The 21,833-nt window shown below is 46.1% G+C and overlaps 1 protein-coding gene across 1 annotated transcript; it reads left to right on the forward strand.

Moving 5' to 3' along the window:
• The first annotated feature begins 7,485 nt into the window (after positions 1-7,485).
• Positions 7,486-21,346, forward strand: MYL3 (myosin light chain 3). Its single transcript, XM_054273863.1, has 6 exons — positions 7,486-7,611; positions 13,967-13,994; positions 17,879-18,028; positions 20,074-20,247; positions 21,053-21,130; positions 21,318-21,346. The coding sequence occupies exons 1-6, from the start codon at positions 7,486-7,488 to the stop codon at positions 21,344-21,346; spliced, it is 585 nt and encodes a 194-aa protein (XP_054129838.1).
• Positions 21,347-21,833: the final 487 nt, after the last annotated feature.

Consider the following 21,833-nt stretch of genomic DNA (forward strand, 5'->3'; position numbering starts at 1 on the left):
AAAAACTGACCAGGGCAATGTGGGGATTTATTTGTTGTAGGGCTGTGACTGGACAGGAAAGCCCCAAGTGTTCACAGCTGTGGGAATGAGAGGTGGGATTAGCTCTGATTCCTGGTGGGAGTTTGAACATCCTGAGTGTCCATCCAATCCCAAGGCAGGGATAACGACACCCCTGCTTTTCCTGACAGAAGTTTATGTAAACCCAGCTTAAAGCGTTCCAGCAGGCCCAAGTTTTCCATCAGACAGATTCCAGCAGCTGGGATTCATCCGAACACGAAGTTTTCCCAAACATTTCAGCAAGGAGATGAAGTGCAGGTTCTCACAACCTCTGGGAACAGAGTTTTGTGTGCTTTGAGCCATGGAGAGGGAATTTTATAAGGATAGGCAGTGATGGGATAGGTGGGAATGGCTTTAAACAGAAGGAGAGTGGGTTTGGATGGATGTTGGGGAGGAATTCCTTACTCTGAGGGTGGTGATGCTCCAGCACAGTTTTCCAGAGAAGCTCTGATGCTCTTTCCCAGCCATCCACACTGTTCCAAATGATGGCATTGCAGCTTCCTCGGCGAAGCCAGAGGGGCAGGATTGGCGGATCCATTGGAAAAGAGCCCCAGGGATCACTGATTCCAGGTAAATCAACAAATTCCATCCAGCTGGGAACAATCCGGTGAGGATTGTGGGGATGATGGAAGAGTCCTGGAATGTGTTCTCCAGGTGAGGGGTATCCATGGTTATTCCTGCTGTCCATGATCCAAAGGAAAATGTTTAAATGATCCCAGGAGGGGGCAGTGATCCTCACTGGCTTCCCTAGGGGGAAAATACACATTAAGAATGGACTCAGAGAATTCCAGGATGGTTTGGGATGGAAAAGAACTTAAGGATCATCCAATTCCATCCCCTGCAATGGGCAGGGACACCTCCTGCTATACCAGGGTGCTCCAACCCTGTCCAGCCTGGCCTTGGGCATTCCAGGGGGCAGCCACAGCTGCTCTGGGAATTCCATCCCAGCCAGGAATTCCCAATTCCCAGTCTCCCATCCATCCCTGCCCTCTGGCACTGGGAGCCATTCCCTGTGTCCTGTCCCTCCATGCCTTGTCCCCAGTCCCTCTCCAGCTCTCCTGGAGCCCCTTCAGGCCCTGCCAGGGGCTCTGAGCTCTCTCTGGATCTTCTCTCCAGGTGAACATTCCCAATTTTCCCAGCCTTTCCTTACGGGAAAGCTGCTCCATCCCTGGAATCACCCAGAACTGGCTCATGACAAGCAACTTTCCAGCTCCCATAAATCTTGTCCTTCTTGTCCCAATTGAAATTCCATGGATGTCAAAGGTGGATCAGCTGAGCTGTCACAGACCTCATGCAGTCCTTCGTCCTTGGATCTGTATCCAAATTTGTTCCACCTCCTGGAGTCTGGATGTGGGAAATCTCTCCTGGAAGAAAGAGGAAAAAGAGGGGAAAATCTATTTTAAAAGGATGGGTTTGGAAGGACCATAAAATTTTAATTGGATGTCAAGACTAAAATGCTGGGTTTGGTCAATGCCTTATTGATAAAAGATCCCAAAATCTTTCAGGAATGAGGGAAAGAAAAGGAATAAGAGGATAAAGTGGGAACTGAGGCAGAGAAATAAAAAGTGACTGGAAGTCCAGCCTGGGGCAAATGAATTCACAAGCGCAGGATCCCATTCCCTGTTCATGAGCTGAGCCGTGACTGTCCCAGACAGATCCAGGGGCACTTTTGGATATTCCCTTTGACCCCTAATCCTGATCTCAGCTCTTCCCACACCTCCCAGGCTCCTCCAGCCCAGCCGGGCAGAGCATTCCCGGGATTTCAGGAGCCCTTGATCCCAGGACATTCCTGGCCTTCCTACGTGCCCATTGTTCCCGAGCTGGTGGCTCGGATTGGGTTACAGCCCCACAGGGAAGGGAGGGGGGAGCGTCACAACCAGAGCCCAAATTCCGCCCCATGAAAAAGGGGAGTATTTTGGGAAGTGACATCGATGTTCCACCTGTGGCATCCCAAAAAAAGGCTCCGTGTTCCCTTTGGATCTCCCCTCTCCTTGTTAAAACACCGGGACAGCATCAACACCAAGGAAATTAAGGAAATTTGCTGTTAAATCATTCCCTTGTAAGTTTTTCCCATCCCCTTTTCCTCCTTTTCCCACTTACATTTAGGCTTCATTTTGATGTTTTATTCAATTTTTATCCCATAATGTCAAAATTTCCTTTCCCCCCTCCGTGTCTAATTGTGATAAAAGCTGGAATTGTGGTTCCTGCTGCAACCTCAAGGGAATCCCAGGATTCAAATCACAACAAAAACTGATGGCAAGGTGCAAATTCCTTGGATCACACTGCGAAGGGGTATCTGTGTTTATGAACATGGCTGGAGTTTTAAATATCTCAGAGAAAAAACAGAACGAGGACCAGGATAATTTTCCAATGGGAACAAAATCTGTAATTAACAGAAATAGATTATCATGAAGTCTGCAGAAATAATTGTTAATTAATCCTTTTAATTGTTTAGTTAATCCTTTTTTTCTTTCCCAAAACCCCTGAAGGATCCTGCTGATTTTTTTTTTCCAGGTTTTTGGAATTTTTTTTACCGGCTTTGCAGCAATGGAATGCCAAAAACCAGATCCTTTCTGCTCCTTGTCCCGTGGTGCCTCCACATCCAAGGATCCATCAGAAATTCATTTTCCATTAAATCCCACAGGGCTTCGTGACGAAGAGCAAATCTTCCCTTGGATTTTGCTGCTTGGTATCTTTAACATTCCATTTTCTACAGAAAAAATATTTTTGATTCTAATTTTTGATCCTTCTTTTCTTGTCCCAGGGAGGAGCCAACATGTGTTGTCCTGATCCCAGAAGTTGGGAAGGAATGGATGGATCCTGCTCCATATCCACAGCTGGGATAAATCAGCATTTTCCCCTTGAAGTTTTGGAAGTGATTTAGAACAGCTGAAGATTTGGGCCAAAAGTGGGAGTTGGATTTTTTTTTGGGAGCTGAAACTCCTATAGGAAACAGGGAAAACACCCCATGGGATTTGGGAGCGGGAATTTTCATCCAGGTATAAATTCCCATTTTTCCCTTTATTTCTGTGCCCCCCAGCAGCTTCTCAGCAGGCAAATCCCTCTCATGGTCCCACCTCATCCCTTTCTCCATGTGGATCCAATACCTTCCCATCTCCCTTCCCTTCCCTTCCCTTCCCTTCCCTTCCCTTCCCTTCCCTTCCCTTCCCTTCCCTTCCCTTCCCTTCCCTTCCTGCCTTATCCACTCTGATGTTGATGGAAAAACTGGGAAGATCTGACAAAAAATTGGGAGCCAAATTGAGATTACCCCTAAATTCCCCATCTGGTTTTCTTTTTTTTTTTTTTTAATTTAATAGTTTTCCTTTTATTTTTAAACTGCGTTGTATTTTTCTTCCATAATTATCTTGGAAATGCCAGAGCCTTTTGGAAAGTTTGGAATTTCTGTTTTTAACTGGGTTCGCTAAAGGGTGAGGAGCAGATGTGGTTTGGAGCTGGTTTTCCTCATCCAACATCTGTCAGGAACATCTGCGCTTGAGAAGCCCCCAAAAAATCCTCATTTTTGGGTCGCAAATCATCTAAAAATGATTTTTTTATGCTCTTGGGGGAAGGCCTCAAGCTGTGACCATCTCCCAAATCCAAGGGCAGAATTCCTTAGTGGGAAAAGTTGCACAACAATTTTTGGTTGGAATTGGGAACATCTTTGACGCGTCAAGATCTCGTTTAAAGACGTCTGGAGACCTTCCAGGGATGTTTTGGAAATGAGAATTGGAGTTTAAAATCCCAAATTGATTTGATTTTTATTTTGAACAGAAATCCCAAAACGTTCCAGAGGGGGGATAAATCAAACATCTGGAAACTGATGCATTTTTTTTTCCCCCAAATAATTGAATTTTGATTGCCCACAACAATATTCCATGGGAATTGGACACTTCTCCCAGGTTTTTGTTTTCCTTGGAAAAAGGGGGTTCACATTCCCCTTCCACTCTCCTTTACCTGAGGGGAAATGTGGCAAAATGCAGAAAAAGGAGGGAAATTGGGAGATAATCTCACCCAGGTGCCTTTTCCATGAAATGTGGCTCCAGATATTTTGAGGTCCCTTCCAACCTGATTCCAGCAGACATTCCAGCATTCCCTTCCATGGGACAGCCAGAATTATCAAGGGTCATGAGGCACCGTGGCAGCATCCCCAAATTTCAACGATCCAGATTTTGGCTGGAATCTTTTGTTTTCACTTCAATCCTAATTTTTTGGTCCTTAAATCCAGCTGGTTTTGAGTTTTGTGGGAAATGTCTTGCTGAGTCCTGGAGAAATTGACTCTACCCTGAGAATCCAGGGAATTTTAAACAATTCCAGCTATCCCAGCTTCTCCTATGGGACTCTGGAATAACTTGGCACAGAAAAGTTGAGGAGGAATCTCCACCCTCTGCCCCAAATCCATTCGTAGGAAAAGGGATTTTTTTGCAAGTTTGGGGTTTTTTGGGAGCTGTTGGGATTCCAGGGATTTTCCTGGAAGAGATGGATGAGGGACTTAGGAAAAGATTTGGCTGTTGGCAGAAGGATTTGCAGGGCATTGGAATATCTTGAATCCATGGAATTTGTCCAAGCAGAGGTTTGGTGTCTGCAGGGATTAAAATCCATCAGCTGCTTCCCTGGTTTGGGTGGATTTTGGATATTTAAAATAAAGACGAACTTAGGAAATCTTGGAATACTGGAATGGTTTGCCTTGGAAAGGACCATCAGAAAATCCTTTTCCAATTCATGGGCTCCAAGCTTTGTCCAACCTGGCCTTGGGCACTTCCAGGGATTCAGGGGCAGCCACAGCTGCTCTGGGAATTCCATCCCAGCCCCTCCCCACCCTCTCAGCCAGGAATTCCCAATTCCCAATATCCCATCCATCCCTGCCCTCTGGCTGTTTCCTGAAAAATCCACCTGATCTGCTCAGGGATTTTGGCCATCCACAGATCCTCAACAATGAACTCCCCAAAAAATCCCTGGATTTACCCTGGGTTTGGAGGAGGAACAGACAGGAGGAAACAGAATCAAATCCCAAAGGATTTAACTGGGATTTCTATCCAGAAATTTCCAATCCAAGCAGAAGTGACTTCCCATAAAATGTCAGGAAATGAGAACTTTTTGATGTTCACAGAAGTGCAAAGGATCATTCCTGAATATTCTTCACCATGAATATATAAAAATATTTTGGGGAAAATCTTGGATAATCCAGAATTTTGCCTGAAAATCCAACTGAGGTGATTTTCGACCATTTTTCCTGACCATCTTTCCTATTATTTCTTTTCAGTAGGAAAAAAACTAAGAACGAAAAAAAAAATCCCAAAAAATCAGCCAATTTCCCAAGTGTGGCTGATTTGTTGGGTTTGGGAGAGAAGGGAAACCTGATTTGTGGGATTTGGGAGAGAAGGCAAATCCATCCTTCCCGTTTTTTCTGGGCTCTTCTTATCTGGCAGAGGTGGAGGTGATGATCCCAAGCTGCTGCTGAGATCCTGCTGGCATCTTAATGGCCTGGTATTTTCCAGGGCTGTTTTCCATCTGGGAATGCAGCCTGGTGGCTTTGTAAATGTGTGAAACTTCTCCCTGCGGCTGCAGCTGATCCCAGATCCTAAATTAATTTTCACTGGAATTTCGCTGCTCTAAATGAGCAGGACACAAAATTTCCTGGATCTGTGCTGATTCCAGAAATGTGGATTGAGGAATTTATTGTGAACATGATGAAATAAATCCCTGGGGTTTCTTGGGATCTGTGAAAGCTCCTCCAGTTCTTCAGCCACGACTCATTCCAATGCAGGAATTAAAGAAGGAAAAACTTTTCCAGGATATGAATGCAAGGAATAATTCCTGTTATTTCTGGTTTTTTTCCCAGTTCCTGGGAGTTTTCCAGGCCAGGCTGGAATACCCTGGTTTAATGGAAGGTGTCCGTTAGATAAATGGGATAAATTGGGGGATAAATGCGATAAATGGGAGAAACGGGAGAAATGGGAGAAATGGGAGAAATGGGATAAATGATCTTCCAGGTCCTTTCCAACCCAAACCATTCCATGGATTCAGTGATCCCATGGTTCTGTTTCTTTCCAGGGGTATCTCCAGCGTGCAGAGTTTGCAGGGATCCCTTCTGATCCCAGAAACCTTCCTGTTGGGACAGAAAATGGGAAAATGGGAAAGAAAAACCTGCAGGAAAACTTTTCCAATGGGGCTTTGCCATCTGAAGGAAATCTGGGAAAAGGGGGGATCCAGGAAAAGCAGAGGGAAGGGGTTTGGATTGTGGATCTCCAAGAGATTTATGATTCAGCTGATATTTATTGGAATTCCAGCCTGGATCCCCTCACAAGTTCACTGTGGTTTGGTGGGGGCTGCTTTGTTCCAGGTTTTTTGGGAAAATACAAATAATCCAAGGAATGTGCAAGTGCCTTGTGTCAAAGGGTTCTCCTGGTAAAGAAAAATGACCTGAAAATGGAAAATATTCTGGAAAAATGACATAAATCTGGGAATTATTCCCTGCATTTTGCTTTGAGGGGAAGCGTTATCCAATCCGAGTGAAGGAAAGCCCCAAATGGACGCTCTTATCTCAGTCCTTGGGACAGGAATTTGGCACTCGAGTCCCAAAAAAGGCCTGGAAAATCCAGGATGAGGAGGCACTTCCAGCACTGCCCCTTTCCCTGTGGAGGGAGGGAGAAAGGAGGAGAGGAAAATCCAGCAAAAGTCAAAGAAGGAAGGACAGAGGGAAAGAGGCAAAGGAAAAGAAAGAAAAAATGGGGGAGGTGGAATGAAGAGAAGGAGTTGGGGAAGATGGAGAAAAATCTGGGGTGCAGAGTGTGTGGCTGAATGTTTGAATGCTCCTGGGTGCATTTTCCTCAAAGCCATCCTGGTTTTTGGGCCCCTTTCCCAGGAGAAGGGCAGCGTGTGATCCGAGACGGGAATTCTCCCTGTGCCAGCTGACACGGCGCGGATGCTTCAGCTTCCCCAAAGCCCCATCCTCAGCTCTAAATATAAACTGGGCTTATCTTTGCCTGACAAAGGCCAGGGGGGCCATCCAGCCTGGAAAAGCGAGCTGGGAATGTCACTCAGGAGCTGGGAATGTCATTTGGGATGGCCCTGGCAAGGACCAAACCCATCGGAGCACCTGGATTGTAACCCAGCCCTCCCCTTGTCCCTGCCCAGCAAAAATGTTTGAGTGGGTGCCAGGCTCGGCCTAAACCCCCCAAAATCTCTTTTCCGCGGAAGCGTTAATTGGGAACAATGCCGGATCCAAGGGCAGGATCCAAAATAGCCGGGGCCAGTCTTGTCCTTTTATAGCCGTGGCCCCATTGTGAGCGGTGGCATGTGACAGGTCTGGGAGGGACAATGTGGCACTTCCAGAGGGGATAAAGACCCGCTCCAGCCCGGGATTTCTCCTGCAGCAGCTCCTCTTTCCTGCCTTTCCCACCCTCTCCAGCTCTCCTTCCCACATCAGCCATGGCTCCCAAAAAGCCCGAGCCTAAGAAGGCGGCCGAGCCTAAGAAGGAAGAGCCCAAACCAGCGCCTAAACCAGCGGAACCAGAGCCCAAAAAAGAAGTGGAGTTTAACCCAGCTTCGGTCAAAGTAGGTGGATTGATCCTGCGGTGGCGTTGGAGCTGGTGGTGGAGTTGGATACTGGGAGGTGACATCCTCAAAAATTAGCTGGGATTTGGGTTTGTGCCAAAAAGTGAATGTCCCATGAGGGATAAACCCTGCAAGGCACAGGAGGAATTCTTGGTGGGGCTTTGTCCTTTGGGGGAAAGAATTGTCCTTTGGGAATTGTCCTTTAGGGAAAAGGATTGTCATTTGGGGAAAAGGATTGTCCTTTGGGAATTGTCCTCTAGGGAAAAGGATTGTCCTTTGGGAATTGTCCTTTGGGGGAAAGGATTGTCCTTTGGGGAAAAGGATTGTCCTTTGGGAATTGTCCTCTAGGGAAAAGGATTGTCCTTTGGGGAAAAGGATTGTCCTTTGGGAATTGTCCTTTGGGGGAAAGAATTGTCCTTTGGGAATTGTCCTTTAGGGAAAAGGATTGTCCTTTGGGGAAAAGGATTGTCCTTTGGGAATTGTCCTCTAGGGAAAAGGATTGTCCTTTGGGAATTGTTCTTTAGGGAAAAGGATTGTCCTTTGGGGAAAAGGATTGTCCTTTGGGAATTGTCCTCTAGGGAAAAGGATTGTCCTTTGGGAATTGTCCTTTGGGGGAAAGGATTGTCCTTTGGGAATTGTCCTTTAGGGAAAAGGATTGTCCTTTGGGGAAAAGGATTGTCCTTTGGGAATTGTCCTTTGGGGGAAAGAATTGTCCTTTGGGAATTGTCCTTTAGGGAAAAGGATTGTCCTTTGGGGAAAAGGATTGTCCTTTGGGAATTGTCCTTTGGGGAAAAGGATTGTCTTTTGGGAATTGTCCTTTAGGGAAAAAGATTGTCCTTTGGGAAAGGGCATGGCCTTTGGGAATTGTCCTTTTGGGAAATGGATTGCCCTTTGGGAATTGTCCTTTGGGAATTGTCCTTTGGGGAAAAGGATTCTCCTTTGGAAAAAGAAGAGGAGCTTTGCAGGATCTCTTTTATTGCGGGAATTTGGAGCAGACCATCACAGAATCAGAGAATCCCAACATTCTGGAATGGTTTGGATTAGAACAGGCCTTCAATCTCATTCCATTCCATGGGCAGGGACTTTCCACTGTCCCAGGCTGCTCCAAGCCCCGTCCAACCTGGCCTTGGGCACTGCCAGGGATCCAGGGGCAGCCACAGCTGCTCTGGGATTGGGAATTCCTTCCCAATATCCCATCTTTCTCTCCCTTTGCAGCCATTCCCTGTGTCCTGTCCCTCCATCCTTGTCCCCAGTCCCTCTCCAGCTCTCCTGGAGCCCCTCCAGGCCCTGCCAGGGGCTCTGAGCTCTCCCTGGAGCTTCTCCTCTCCAGGGGAACATTCCCAACTGATAAATATCCCTGGATCCTCAAAAAGCAGTTTCCCCTCGGGAAAACATGGGAATTACGAGAGAAAGGGAAGAAGTTGCTTTGTCTCCTCATTGATTAAATCCTTCTCCTCTCCCACATGGGACCCAGTCCTGCAGCTCAGGATTTGGGACAAATCCTGAAAGGGCGTTTTCCAGCCTTGAATCCCAAATTCCCTGTAAATCTTTATACATCGGTTAAAAAAAATCAATGGTTTGTAACATATCAAGAAATCAAGTCGCAAGGAATTCAGTTTTGGGGAAGTTTTGAAGGGAATAAATCCAGAACAATTCCATGACCTTGGGAAGGAGGTTTGTGATGGCATCCAGCTCTCTCCAACAGCTCCATGCTCAACATTCCAGAGCTGGAAAAGGACAGGGACAAAGGGAAATGTTTCCCTTGGAGGCACAGGGAGCTCCAGCCAGGACACCGTGACTTTGTGGGAATATCCACTGAGATTCCGGGACATTGTGGGGTCAAGGGCAGCAGGGATGTGTTGTCATTAAAAAAACCCCAAACCCAAATTGGCATCACTCAAAAATTCTTTATTTTTTTAATCAAAACAATTCCATGCTCCACATATTTATTTTTATCTTTATTATATTTATTTTTTTATCTAAAAAATGAATTCCTGCATTTTTAAAAATTGCTCTGCACAGCTGTTTGGGAAAATTCCTATTTTTCATGGAAATGTTTATTTTTCCCTTTGGCACAATTTGGACTTTTGAACGTTACATATAGGATAAATATTATATAAATTACAGAGTTCTTATCCCACTTTGAAGGTGTTCAAAGTTTGTCTGGAATTCCCAAATAATTGACAAATCCCAATCCCTGCAGGGAATATCCCATTCCCAAATACTGGATCAAGAATATTGGGAAATACAGAGTTGGAGTCTGGGACATTTTTCCCCAACCTCATAGAAAGGGGAGGGGATATTTCCTAGAGAAGTTTTCCCAGGAATTCTTTAATTTGATCAAATTCTTTAATTTGATCAGGAATGCCATTATATGTTTGTGCAAATTCCTGCTCCATAAATCCAGCCCTGCTGGAGCTCAGAATTCCTTCCCAATGTTTGGAAAATTGCTTTTATGAGGGTTGGAATTCTCCAAATACCCCAATTTCTGCACTGCAGGGTGAAATCCATTCTCATTTCCACAAACTGTGGTTAAAAAAGGTAGGAGAAAAAACCTTGTATCCAAACAAAATGTTCAAAATTAATCCTTTAATGGGAATGTCTCAAATTATTTCTGTTTATTCCCAGATTTTATTGGTTGTGTTTGGAATTTTGAGACTTTTTTTTTTTTTAACCACTAAAAAGTCTCAAAATTAAAATATTCCTGTGGTAGGGAAAGTTGCTCCTTGTTGGAATTTTCCCACCTCTCCTAGTCCTGATAATGATCTCAGGATCTTATTTGGCACTTGGAATTATATCAGATTTTCCCCATTTTTTTCCTCTCACCTTTGGATGCTCCTGGTTTGGTTTTTGTGTGTGTTGGGATGCCAGTTCCAGAGGCCTAAATGTGGGATCCATCCCTTACCTAAAGCCATTATCCCAAATTTTTGGAGCTTCTCTCATGCACATTCCCATTGGATTTACCCAACGCTCTGAGATTTTCAACATTCCAAATATTTCCCAAATTTCCAGGAGTGGGTGCAATTGGATGTTGTTTGCAACTCATCCAAAAATTTTGGGGGATTCATTCTCCAGAAGAGTTGGGCTCATTCCTTGGAAATTATTTTTTTAAGGAAGTGTTTTACTAGGAGGATCCTTGAACTCTTTTTTTGAGGAATGAATTGTAAGATAATTGTAGCAATTGAGGAATAATTGTAATCTGAAAAGATTTGGTAGCAAAAAATTGTCTTTTCCACGCATTTAATTCATTCCCACCTGGAAGCTCTTTAATAGGGGGGCGCATTTTCCTGGGAATATATTTTGCTTCCATGAAAAATAATCTGAAAAATGGGATTAATTTATGATTTTTAAGGGCACAGAAAGAGCTTTAACCATGGGAAAATGGATCATTGGATTTAAATCCTCAATAATGAACAGGGAGAAAATCTCTGGAAGTTCATCCCTTGGGATGGGGCCAAATTCCTATGTCTGGGTGGGCTGAGTCACCCTTGGGAGAAGCTGAGCTGGGATAAAGGGAGATGAGAGGGGAATTTGGGAATTTGGGCGCCGGCATTTCAGTGGCTAAAGTTGGATGAGGTGACGTTGCTCCAGGTCTGGTGACTGGGATCAAAATCCACGTGGAGACAGCTGGGAAACGTGAGGACCTGGAAGGGACACGGTTTTCCATAGAGAATTTTCCACATTTTCCATGTTTTCCTGGGGAAAAAGCAGCCAGGAATTATTTTTGGGGGGTGCTGAGATCTCAAGGCTGTATGGAATTTTTTGTCCCTGCTGGGATACTGCAAAGGAAAAGCTTTTCCCTTTTTTCTGCATGGAAAGATGGAAAAGCATCCATGGTGGGAGCAGCCAGGGAAAACAGGGATGGTGCAGCAGCGGGAATGGGGAATCCTGCTGGATTTGCCTGTTCAGCTCCAGAGCTTGGAGCATCCCACAGGCAGAAGGGAAAAGGGAAACCTCTTGGGATGAACAGGCTGATTTTGGGAGAGATGGATTGAATCGTTCAGTTTAATCCCACCCTAGGGATGGGATGATTCCAGCTGCCAGGTAAGTTCTCTCCATCCTTGGGCACTTCCAGTTCCTTAAAAATCCAGCTCCAGGAGCTGGAGCTCTTCAAAATGTCCCTGGAACTGTCCTGGAAAATGAACAGGAATGAGCTGCCCAAGAGGCACTGGGATAACGGGATAACAAGATAACGAAATAATGGGATAACGGGATAATGTGGTGACAGGAGAGCTCTGCTTTTGTTTCCCAACTCTGGCAGGCGCAGCATTCCCAAAATAATCCCTCTCTAACCCAGTCCTACTTCCAAGGGGGTCAAAAACTTCCCTGTGGAAAATGAGAGAATCCCAGAAGTTTTGGGCTGGAAGGGACCTTAGGGATCATCCCAATCCATCCCATTCCATGGGCAGGGACACCTCCCACTGTCCCAGATTGCTCCAAGCCCCAATGTCCAGCCTGGCCTTGGGCACTTCCATGGATCCAGGGGCAGCCACAGCTTCTCTGGGAAATCCTTTCCACTCCCTCCCAGTCAGGAATTCCTTCCCAACATCGCATCTCTCCCTGCCCTCTGGAATTTTAAGAGCAAACAGGAAAAAAAGGAATAAATTTGTGGGGATTTTATGCGCAGCAACCTCTGCATGACCTTGACAAAGATTCTGCTTCATATTCCTATTCCTGAAGTATTTTGCTGTGGAATTCAAGCTGGAATTAAGGGTTGATTTCTGGTTTTTATTTCCCTTTCCTTTTTGTGGGCTGGAGCTGTTGGAGACTGGATCAATGTTTGTCCCAGGGCACTGGAGGAGTTTATATCCATCATAATTACTGTGGAAAGTGATGGGAGAGGGGATGATGGGAATGTTGTGTATTAATAGGATTAAAAAGGTTTTAGTGGAAGAAAAAGCCCCACATGATGGTGAAATCCAAATGTAACCTCAACCCCCAGGATCCTGATCCTGATGGTTTTCCTGGCCTCTTTCCAGCTCCTGCATTTCTGCCTCCTGAAGCAGCGTCCCCAGGGAACAGTAAAAAAACCCCAAAACAACAACAACAACAACAACAAAAAAATGAAACAAACAACTGCCCATCAAAAAACACACCAAAAAACCCCAAGCACCCCCAAAACTTCAATGAAATAAATAAATAAATGAGGAAAAAAACCCCCTAAAATCCAACATCCTCTTCCTCCTAAACTATCCCTGCCATGGCCGAGTGCAAACCCTGCTGCTCATCCCCGGATTCCTCGGTGTCCTATGAAAAACCAGGAATGATGTTTCACTCTTGGAAGGGCTCCGTTGTCTAAATGCTTCCCCCAGCTCAGCTCCTGACTGCTGGGTGACAACAGATTTATTCATAGGACTGATGTCAGGCTTAGCTATGCCTGGCTTAGCTCGGAGTGACGGGGTTTATTGGGATTGATAAAAATTCCAGGAGATTGGAAGCTGTGAATGACGTCAGCAGGGCCGAGGGTGGAGTTAATCCCTCCTGGAGCCTCCAGGACAAAACCAGGGAAAGAATCCAGCAGCATCAGGATGCAGCTGATGCCATCAGGTGATGATTTCCCAAAGCCAGGAGTGCTGGAGATGAGGGAAGCTGGTGGAAAGGTTTGGATTTGGAGGTTTGATATCATCATGGAATGTCTAATGTTGTCTATACATCAGGGCAGGAGAAAAATGGGAATTTCTCTGTCTCCCATGTGGATTTGGAGCAAATCTCAGCACTGGGAGCCTTGGGGAGAGAGAGGCTTGGATGGAAATGTCCTGGCTTTAAACGACAAATTGTTTGCCTTTTAAAATTGCATTTATAGAGGAATTCACGTGTTTTTCCTAAAAATGCTCCATTCCCACTCCATTCCATGGAAGAAAATGCCGGGGAAAACTTAGTTCTGAAGAAGAAGGTCCCTTCTGCTGGGATATTTCCCACAAAAAAAATTCCCAAGGGAAACCATCCTGATGTCCTTCCAAGGAAAAGGGGAATGACTTATGGACTCATTTAGGGTGGGAAAGCCCTCAAAGATCGTCAGATTCAACAATTAAACAGCACTACCAAGCCCATTGTTGTCCCCAAGCGCCACATCCACGTGGATCTGAAATCCCTCTGGGAATGGGACCTCCAGCTCTGCCTTGCGTGCTGGACAGACTTTTCTGGGGAGATTATTTCCCAGTATCCAACCTGAACCTCTCCTGTGACCGGAGCATCCAAGGCCAGGCTGGGCAGGGCTTGGAGCAACCTGGGGTGATGGGAGGTGAATCCTCCCAACCCTCCAGGATCATAAAACTGAGACTAAACCAATTTCTTCTCGTGTGAGTCATTTTCCCCCTTCTTATCAGCTTTCTTATCTTGCTTTTGTCTCGTCCAGGTGGAATTCAGCGCCGACCAGATCGAAGGTGAGGAAGATTTTTCTGTTTTGGACTCAGTAAATCCATCCCTGGGAAGTGCTGGGATGAGCAGGGCTGGGATATTGGAACAGCTTTGGGAAGGCTGAGCTTTAATTCCTGACTTTTATTCCTCTCCTCAAAATCCTTTCCTCCAAAAGAAAAGCATGGAATTCGCATCCCATTTCCAGGAGTTACACCCCAAAAAAACCCAAATACAGGTTTTTCTTTAGGAAAAAACCCACCAGTATCAATATTTTCAAAGCAAAACCCTCAACTCTCTTTCAGATAGTTTTTTCCTGCCTTCCATCACAGCTTAATGTGTTCCAGCTCTCCCGAATCCAGCAAATAACACCAGGCATGGAATTTCTTTATCCTTTCAAAGCCAAACATCAGCATCAGTTTCCAAACCCTTTGTCCCAGCTCGAGAAACTGATCCCAAACCCTCCTGCCTGAAGTCCTGGGAACGCTGGCACTGCAGCTGTTCCCTTTCTCCTCAAAAACCAGCCTGGGTTTTATGGGATAATTGATGGATGGAATCAAACATCTGGCAGGATTTGCCTTTGGTCTTTAAACCCTCGGGAAATCCCCTAAAAAATGGGATCAGGGAAGGGGTTAATTAGAGCAGGGGGAAAATCAATCAGAGAGATGTTTAATTATCACCTCCCTTTGTCATTCCCCGCTGACCCAGGAGGACCCAGGGGTCTCAGGAAGATTGGATGTTTCCCAGTTTGTCAGATGGTCCCAAAGCTGACAAATTCCTTTGGAATTCCCAAAGGAATTCCATCCTTTGGGCTGGATATCCCTGGTCTATCACCACTGACTGGGATTCTGGCAGCTGATTCCAAATGGAGGTGATGGAGGAGAAACAGAAGCTGCAGCACCTTTTAAAGCTCCCCAAATTCCTTCTTTTTGCTAAGGAAAAAATCGTGCGGAACAAAGGATTCCCTGAAAGGATTCATGGGTGGTTTGGTCCCCAAAATGTGGCTCCAGGAGAAGAATTGATGGTCTGGGGTGAAAGCTTTGTGGAACATTCCCATTTTTGGGGGTGTCCTGCTCCTCATTCACGAGTGAAACCCATCCCTGCTTTGAACCCTGGGTTTGGGCCTCTTCAGCTCCCAGAATTGCCAGAAAAGAGGGAAAAGGAGATGCTGCAGATGGGCAGAGAGGCAGGAATTAGGAATCTGAAAATATCCAGAGGGTTCCTGGCCAGAGGGAGGGCAAAGGACACCGAGGTGGTTTTGGTGCATGGATGGGAATTTCGTGGAGTCAGCAAATGCAAATGAAAAGATTAAAACAGTAGGGAAAAAACCCACAAAAACAAAACAAAACAAAAAAAACCCTCAAAGCCTTGGAAATCTGAGCTGTCAGGAATTTTGCTGGATTGGGAATCTTCAGGAGATGGTCCCAGGGAGTCGGAGAGTGGTGATGGATGAGGAGCTGAGGGAGGTGGGAATATTCCCCATTTTTCCTCACCCACCTCGGCTGTGAGACCCCCGGGAAAGGAGTTGGGAAGGGGTCTCTGCCCCCATCCCACTGTCAGCAAGGAGCCCAGGAAAATCCACGATTGCCCTCTGCTGGAATGAGGGGCTGGAAAGGGATCGGGGACAGGAGGGAAAATCAGGAGAGAGGGGCAGGGAGAGGAGGAAAGAGAGGAAAGTGGAAAGAGGAAAACAAGGGAATGTTAATTAGTCTCAAATGAGAAGGTTCAGTGCTGTTTGGAAGTGTTGGATGGAGAAGGAAATGAGGAAAATTGAAATGGGATGATTAAAATGGAAAGGAAGGGAGAAAGGAGGAGGGGAAAATCCAGCAAAAGTCAAAAAAGGAAGGGCAGAGGAAAGGAAAGGAAAGGAAAGGAAAGGAAAGGAAAGGAAAGGAAAGGAAAGGAAAGGAAAGGAAAGGAAAGGAAAGGAAAGGAAAAAGGGGGAGATGGAATGCAGAGAAAGGATTGGGGAAGATGGAGAAAATCTGAGGTGCAGAGTGTGTGGCTGAATATTTGAACAAGTCAGGATTTAGGGAAAAGAAGATAAATTCCCAGAGTTTGGAAATGTGGGACAGAAATAAAGGTGGAAAAGCAACAGCAGCACAAGGGCCAGATCCAGGGATTTAAAGCCAAAAGGATTTTTGGGATCAGTTGTGGATGGTGCAGTGGGAAGTCAAGGATAACAGTGAAGTTAAAGGATTAGGGATAAAGTTAAAGGATAAAGGATGAAGTTAAAGGATAAAGGAGGATAAAATCAAAGAATAAAGGATGAAGTTAAAGGATGAAGGATGAAGTTAAAGGATAACAGTAAAGGATAACAGCCTGTTACTGCTGCTCCCTGGGATCCTCCTCTGACCCTGCAATTCCAGCAGGAAAAGGAGAGCCTCAGGAACTGGAGAGTCTGGGGAAGTGTCTGCTGGATCCTGCATGAGAATCATGGAATCATTCCATTTGGAAAAGACCCTTAAAACAATTGATCCCAACCTTTACCCCAACACTGCCAATGCCCTCAAGCACCACATCCACATGAAACCAGTGGTGGAAAGGAGAACCTCTCCCATGGGAATGCTCTTGCCAGGATCCCACTCCTCACAGTCCTGAGGGATTCCATTTAGGGAGATGGGAAACCTCTGAACCTCACAGGAGATCTGGCCTGTTCCCGGTTCCTGAGGGAACAGCAAACCCTGTTCCCTGTGCTCAGCCCTGGAGGCACCTCTGGGTGCTGTGTCCACCTCTGGATCCTCAGCACAGCAGGGACAGGAGCTCCTGGAGCTGAGCAAGGGCCTGGAGCATCTCTGTGCCCAGGAAAGGCTGAGGGAGCTGGGGCTGCTCAGCCTGGAGAGGAGCCCCAGTGAGAGGGGCCTCAGCCCTGGGTGTCCCTGGGTGTCCCTGGGTGTCCCTGAGTGTCCCTGGGTGTCCCTGGGTGTCCCTGGGTGTCCCTCATTTTCCCCAGGTGTCCCTGGGTGTGCCTGTCTGTCCCTGAGTGTCCCTGTGTCTCTCTGTGTGTCCCTGACTGTCCCTGGCTGTCCCTGGGTGTCCCCGTGTGTCCCTGGGTGTCCCTGAGTGTCCCTGGGTGTCCCTGGCTGTCCCTGGGTGCAGGGAGGGGCAGAGCAGTGCCAGGCTCTGCTCCAGGGCCCCAGCGATGGCACCAGGGCCACGGGCAGGGACTGATCCCAGGAATTCTCCCGGCACAGGAGGCAGAACTTCTGCCCTGGGCAGTGCCCAGCCCTGAGCAGAGACCAGAGAGGCCGTGGGATCTCCCTCACCGGGGATATCCCAGACCCGTCAGGATGCAATCCTGAGCCCTGTGCTCTGGGATGGCCCTGCTGGAGCAGGGAGGTGCCACCAGCGACCCACTGCGGTCCCTTCTACCCAACCCATCCTGGAATTCTGGGATAAGGTTTTCCATACACCTTCACCCTCTCCCACCAATACACAGCTTGTTGGGTGACAATCCCAGTATTTTTCCTGTCGCAGCTCATTTCCAGCTCCTAGAGGTGCTCCTGGAGCTCCAGGCACTGGGTCAGTGCTCTCCAAGTATCCAACATTTAATCCAAGATCCAGTTCTCCCATCAGCAGAGCTGCTGTTGGATCCTGGGCCTTCCTGAGTGCTCCTGAGCAGCTGGAAAGCTCCCAAGGCAACGATTTCTCCTGTTTTCCACACTTCCTGATGTTAACTGACACAGAAATACCACGGGAGAAGCATTTGACCTCTCCAATTCCATCCCGCGGTGGAACCGGAAAACGCGGGGAAGGAGGAACACAAACATCAGAGATAACAAAGCTCATCCAAATTTTTCCCAAACCACAAAATGAAACAGCCAGACAATTAGTGAGGGAAAGGTTTCTATTGGGTTTATCTTTTTTCCAAGGGAACATGGAATTAATGTCTCCTGACCTTTTTCCCTTCCAGAATTTAAGGAAGCGTTTTCCCTTTTCGACCGGACGCCCAAGTCGGAGATGAAAATCACCTACGCCCAATGTGGAGATGTCCTGAGGGCTTTGGGGCAGAACCCGACCCAGGCTGAGGTCATGAAATTGCTTGGCAGACCCAAACCTGAAGGTTGGTGGCCTCCTCCATTTGTTTTCCCAGAATTTTTCCTGGAGAAAGTGAGGTCTCCGTTTTCTAAGTGAGAAGTAACTCAGGATACGGAGCAGCCTCTGAAATTGCCAGCAGAAAGGGAAGAAAATTGGTCTAGAAGTCAAGATAATTGTCCCAAATTGAAGGGAATTAATTAATTTAACAGCCCTGGGCATCTGTGTGTTTCAAAATGACAAATTTTTTGCCTTTTAGAATTGCATTTATGGAGGAATTCACGTGTTTTTCCTAAAAGCACCTATTATTTCAAACCCATCCAGAGAAACAAAGGGATAACCTGGATGTAACGACACAGATTGTTCCACAAAAGCTGGGTGGGAAGGCCTGTAATGATTGCAGTGATATCCTTCTGTATTCCATATTTCCATGTTCTTCTCTCCCTTTTATCCAATGCTTATCCCCACATTTCTGTGCTCATGCTGGATATTCCATGGTTATTCCCAGCTTTCCAAAATTCCCCAAAACTTCCATTTCTAGGTTCTTTTCTCCTTTTATCCAATGTTTATTGCCACAGATCTTCCACCTCATGGTGGGTATCCCATCATTATTCCCAGAATCCTCCCAAACTTCCATTTCCAGGCTCTTTTCTTCTTTTATCCAACATTTATCACCACCATTCAGCCCTCACAGTGGGATATCCTGTAGTTAATTCCCAACTCTCCCAGAATCCCCCAAAACTTCCATTTCCAGTTTTTTTTCTCCTTTTATCCAACATTTATTACCACGGTTCTGCCCTCATGGCGGATATTCCATGGGTATTCCCAACTCTCCCAGAATTTCCCCAAACTTCCATTTCCAGGCTCTTTTCTCCTTTTATCCAACATTTATCACCACAGTTCAGCCCTCACAGTGGATATCCCATGTTCAATTCCCAGCTCTCCCAGAATCCAACAAACCTTCCATTTCCACACTCTTTTCTCCTCTTATCCAAATTTATCACCACAGTTCTGCCCTCACGGTGGATATCCCATGGTTAATTCCCAACTCTCCCAGAATCCCCCCAAACTTCCATTTCCAGGCTCTTTTCTCCTTTTATCCAACATTTATCACCACAGTTCTGCCCTCACGGTGGATATCCCATGGTTAATTCCCAACTCTCCCAGAATCCCCCAAAACTTCCATTTCAAGTTTTTTTTCTCCTTTTATCCAACATTTATCACCACGGTTCTGCCCTCATGGCAGATATTCCATGGGTATTCCCAACTCTCCCAGAATCCCCCCAAACTTCCATTTCCAGACTCTTTTCTCCTTTTATCCAAATTTATCACCACAGTTCTGCCCTCAAGGTGGAAATCCCATGGTTAATTCCCAACTCCCCCAGAATCCCCCCAAACTTCCATTTCCAGACTCTTTTCTCCTTTTATCCAACATTTATCACCACAGTTCAGCCCTCACAGTGGATATCCCATGTTCAATTCCCAGCTCTCCCAGAATCCAACAAACCTTCCATTTCCACACTCTTTTCTCCTCTTATCCAAATTTATCACCACAGTTCTGCCCTCACGGTGGAAATGCCATGGTTAATTCCCAACTCTCCCAGAATCCCCCCAAACTTCCATTTCCAGGCTCTTTTCTCCTTTTATCCAACATTTATCACCACAGTTCAGCCCTCACAGTGGATATCCCATGTTTAATTCCCAGCTCTCCCAGAATCCAACAAATCTTCCATTTCCACACTCTTTTCTCCTTTTATCCAACATTTATCACCACAGTTCTGCCCTCACGGTGGATATCCCATGTTCAATTCCCAGCTCTCCCAGAATCCAACAAACCTTCCATTTCCACACTCTTTTCTCCTTTTATCCAAATTTATCACCACAGTTCTGCCCTCACGGTGGAAATGCCATGGTTAATCCCCAACTCTCCCAGAATCCCCCCCAAAACTTCCATTTCCAGGTTCTTTTCTCCTTTTATCCAAATTTATCACTGCAGATCTTCCACCCTGTGGTGGGTTTCCCATCGTTATTCCCAGAATCCCCCCAAACTTCCGTTTCCCCTGGGTTTTCCAGAGATGAATTCCAAGATGATCGACTTTGAGACCTTCCTGCCCATGCTCCAGCACATTGCCAAGACCAAGGACACGGGAACCTACGAGGATTTCGTGGAAGGGCTCCGGGTGTTTGACAAGGAGGGGAACGGGACTGTCATGGGAGCCGAGCTCCGCCACGTCCTGGCCACGCTGGGTGGGAATTTCCATCCCTGCCTTTCTCCCTCCCTCTTTTCCCTTCATGTTTTAGTTATCCTTTAAATATCTCATTCCCATCACCAGAAAATTATCCCAGAATTTCCAGCCTCACGTATTCCCTTGGTTTGCCCCCATTTTTCTGTGTTTCCAAGAGGCGTTTCCATCCCTTCCTTCTCCTCTCCCTCCCTCCTTCCTGTTGCGTTGGATTTCTCCAATAATTATTTAATTTCCACAAATCATCCCAACATTGCCAATCCCAATGATTCCCTTGGTTTGTCTCTGTTCTTCTTCACCAAAATGAAGAATTACAAACCAATAGGCACCAAATATTTAAATAATAAAATTAAATTTAATAAAGTCCATCACTGATCCATGCCAATGCTTCCAAATTTGACCTTGGAATCTTCCAGAACCTCAAACTCAGAGGGAAACTGAGTTTTCACTAAGAGTTTTTTCATAGGGACTTGGTTAAAACTGACCCAAACCTTCAAGATTCGGCACTTAGACCAAATTATTCTTAGGAAAATGAGTTGTGCCCATAATACCCTGCAGGTTTCCATATTTTCCCCGTCATTCTGGATTTGGGATCAAATTTATTCTCAAATTTGGATCTAGATTTGAGTCAAGTTTGGAATTTGGATCAAGTCTGCAACTCCAAAATGAGCTTTTCCCATGGTCAGCACCCCAAATTCCTTCCAGGAGAAATGTCCCCCTCTTCTCTCTCACTCCCATTTGTCTTCCTCAGAAGCTTCCTAAATTCCTAAATCAGGGATTTTGATCCAGGGATTTTGCTTTCCATGCAGGGGAGAGGCTGACTGAGGAGGAAGTGGATAAATTGATGGCTGGGCAGGAAGATGCCAACGGCTGCATCAACTACGAAGGTGGGTGAGACCCCCGAAACCCTTCTTAAAATATTCCCAAGAAAGTTTAAATCCATGGAAAATCTGGGGCAAAATTTCCAAATTTTAGACAATTCTGAGTCCGTAACTTTTCCGATAAACCCCGTCTATGAAAGGCTAATTATGTTTCCCATAGGATAACTGATCCTTCTTTCCCTCTTTTTTCCAGCTTTTGTGAAACACATCATGGCTAACTGAGCCCAGGTGAGTCTCCTCTGCCCTTCTCCTGGATTTCCAAGTCCTCGTTCCTTTAGGATTGACTGGAAGCTTCCAAGAAAAAAATATTTTCCACGTGCATTTACAAATCCCTGCTCCCAAACTCCTAAAACCACAAGGAAATAGAATTGAGCTGACAAGAGAGGGGGAAAAATAAAAGGAAAAGAGATAAGAAGGAATCAGGAATGTTTACACCACTGGCAGTATAATTAGTGGTTTTCCATAAATCTTGCTCCCACCATCTCCTGACAATGGATTGGGTTTCCAGGAAAAGCTTTGTCCGACACATCCAAACCACAGCACCACCAAGGGCATCTCTGTCTCACCCTCACAAAGGAGCTGGGCTTTGTTTCCAACATTTCCTGGGCAGGGTTTATCCCAGTTTTACTGGAAAAGGTGCCCGCTGCCTTTGTCTGGCATTCCCTGGGTTTTCTCCCTGCTCAGCTCTTGGGGAAGGGGTTGACCGATC

This window comes from Melozone crissalis, unplaced genomic scaffold (genome assembly GCF_028551555.1).
Source record: "Melozone crissalis strain CALT ecotype California unplaced genomic scaffold, PUWL_Pcris_2 ptg000016l_1, whole genome shotgun sequence".
Taxonomy (NCBI): Eukaryota; Metazoa; Chordata; class Aves; order Passeriformes; family Passerellidae; genus Melozone; species Melozone crissalis.

Bases quoted from the DNA above. Each gene is read 5' to 3' on its own strand.
- MYL3 (XM_054273863.1), top strand. From the start codon at position 7,486: ATGGCTCCCAAAAAGCCCGAGCCTAAGAAGGCGGCCGAGCCTAAGAAG. The intron at 13,995-17,878 runs GTGAGGAAGATT...TTTCCCTTCCAG, and splicing joins CAGCGCCGACCAGATCGAAG to AATTTAAGGAAGCGTTTTCC. The intron at 18,029-20,073 runs GTTGGTGGCCTC...TGGGTTTTCCAG, and splicing joins TGGCAGACCCAAACCTGAAG to AGATGAATTCCAAGATGATC.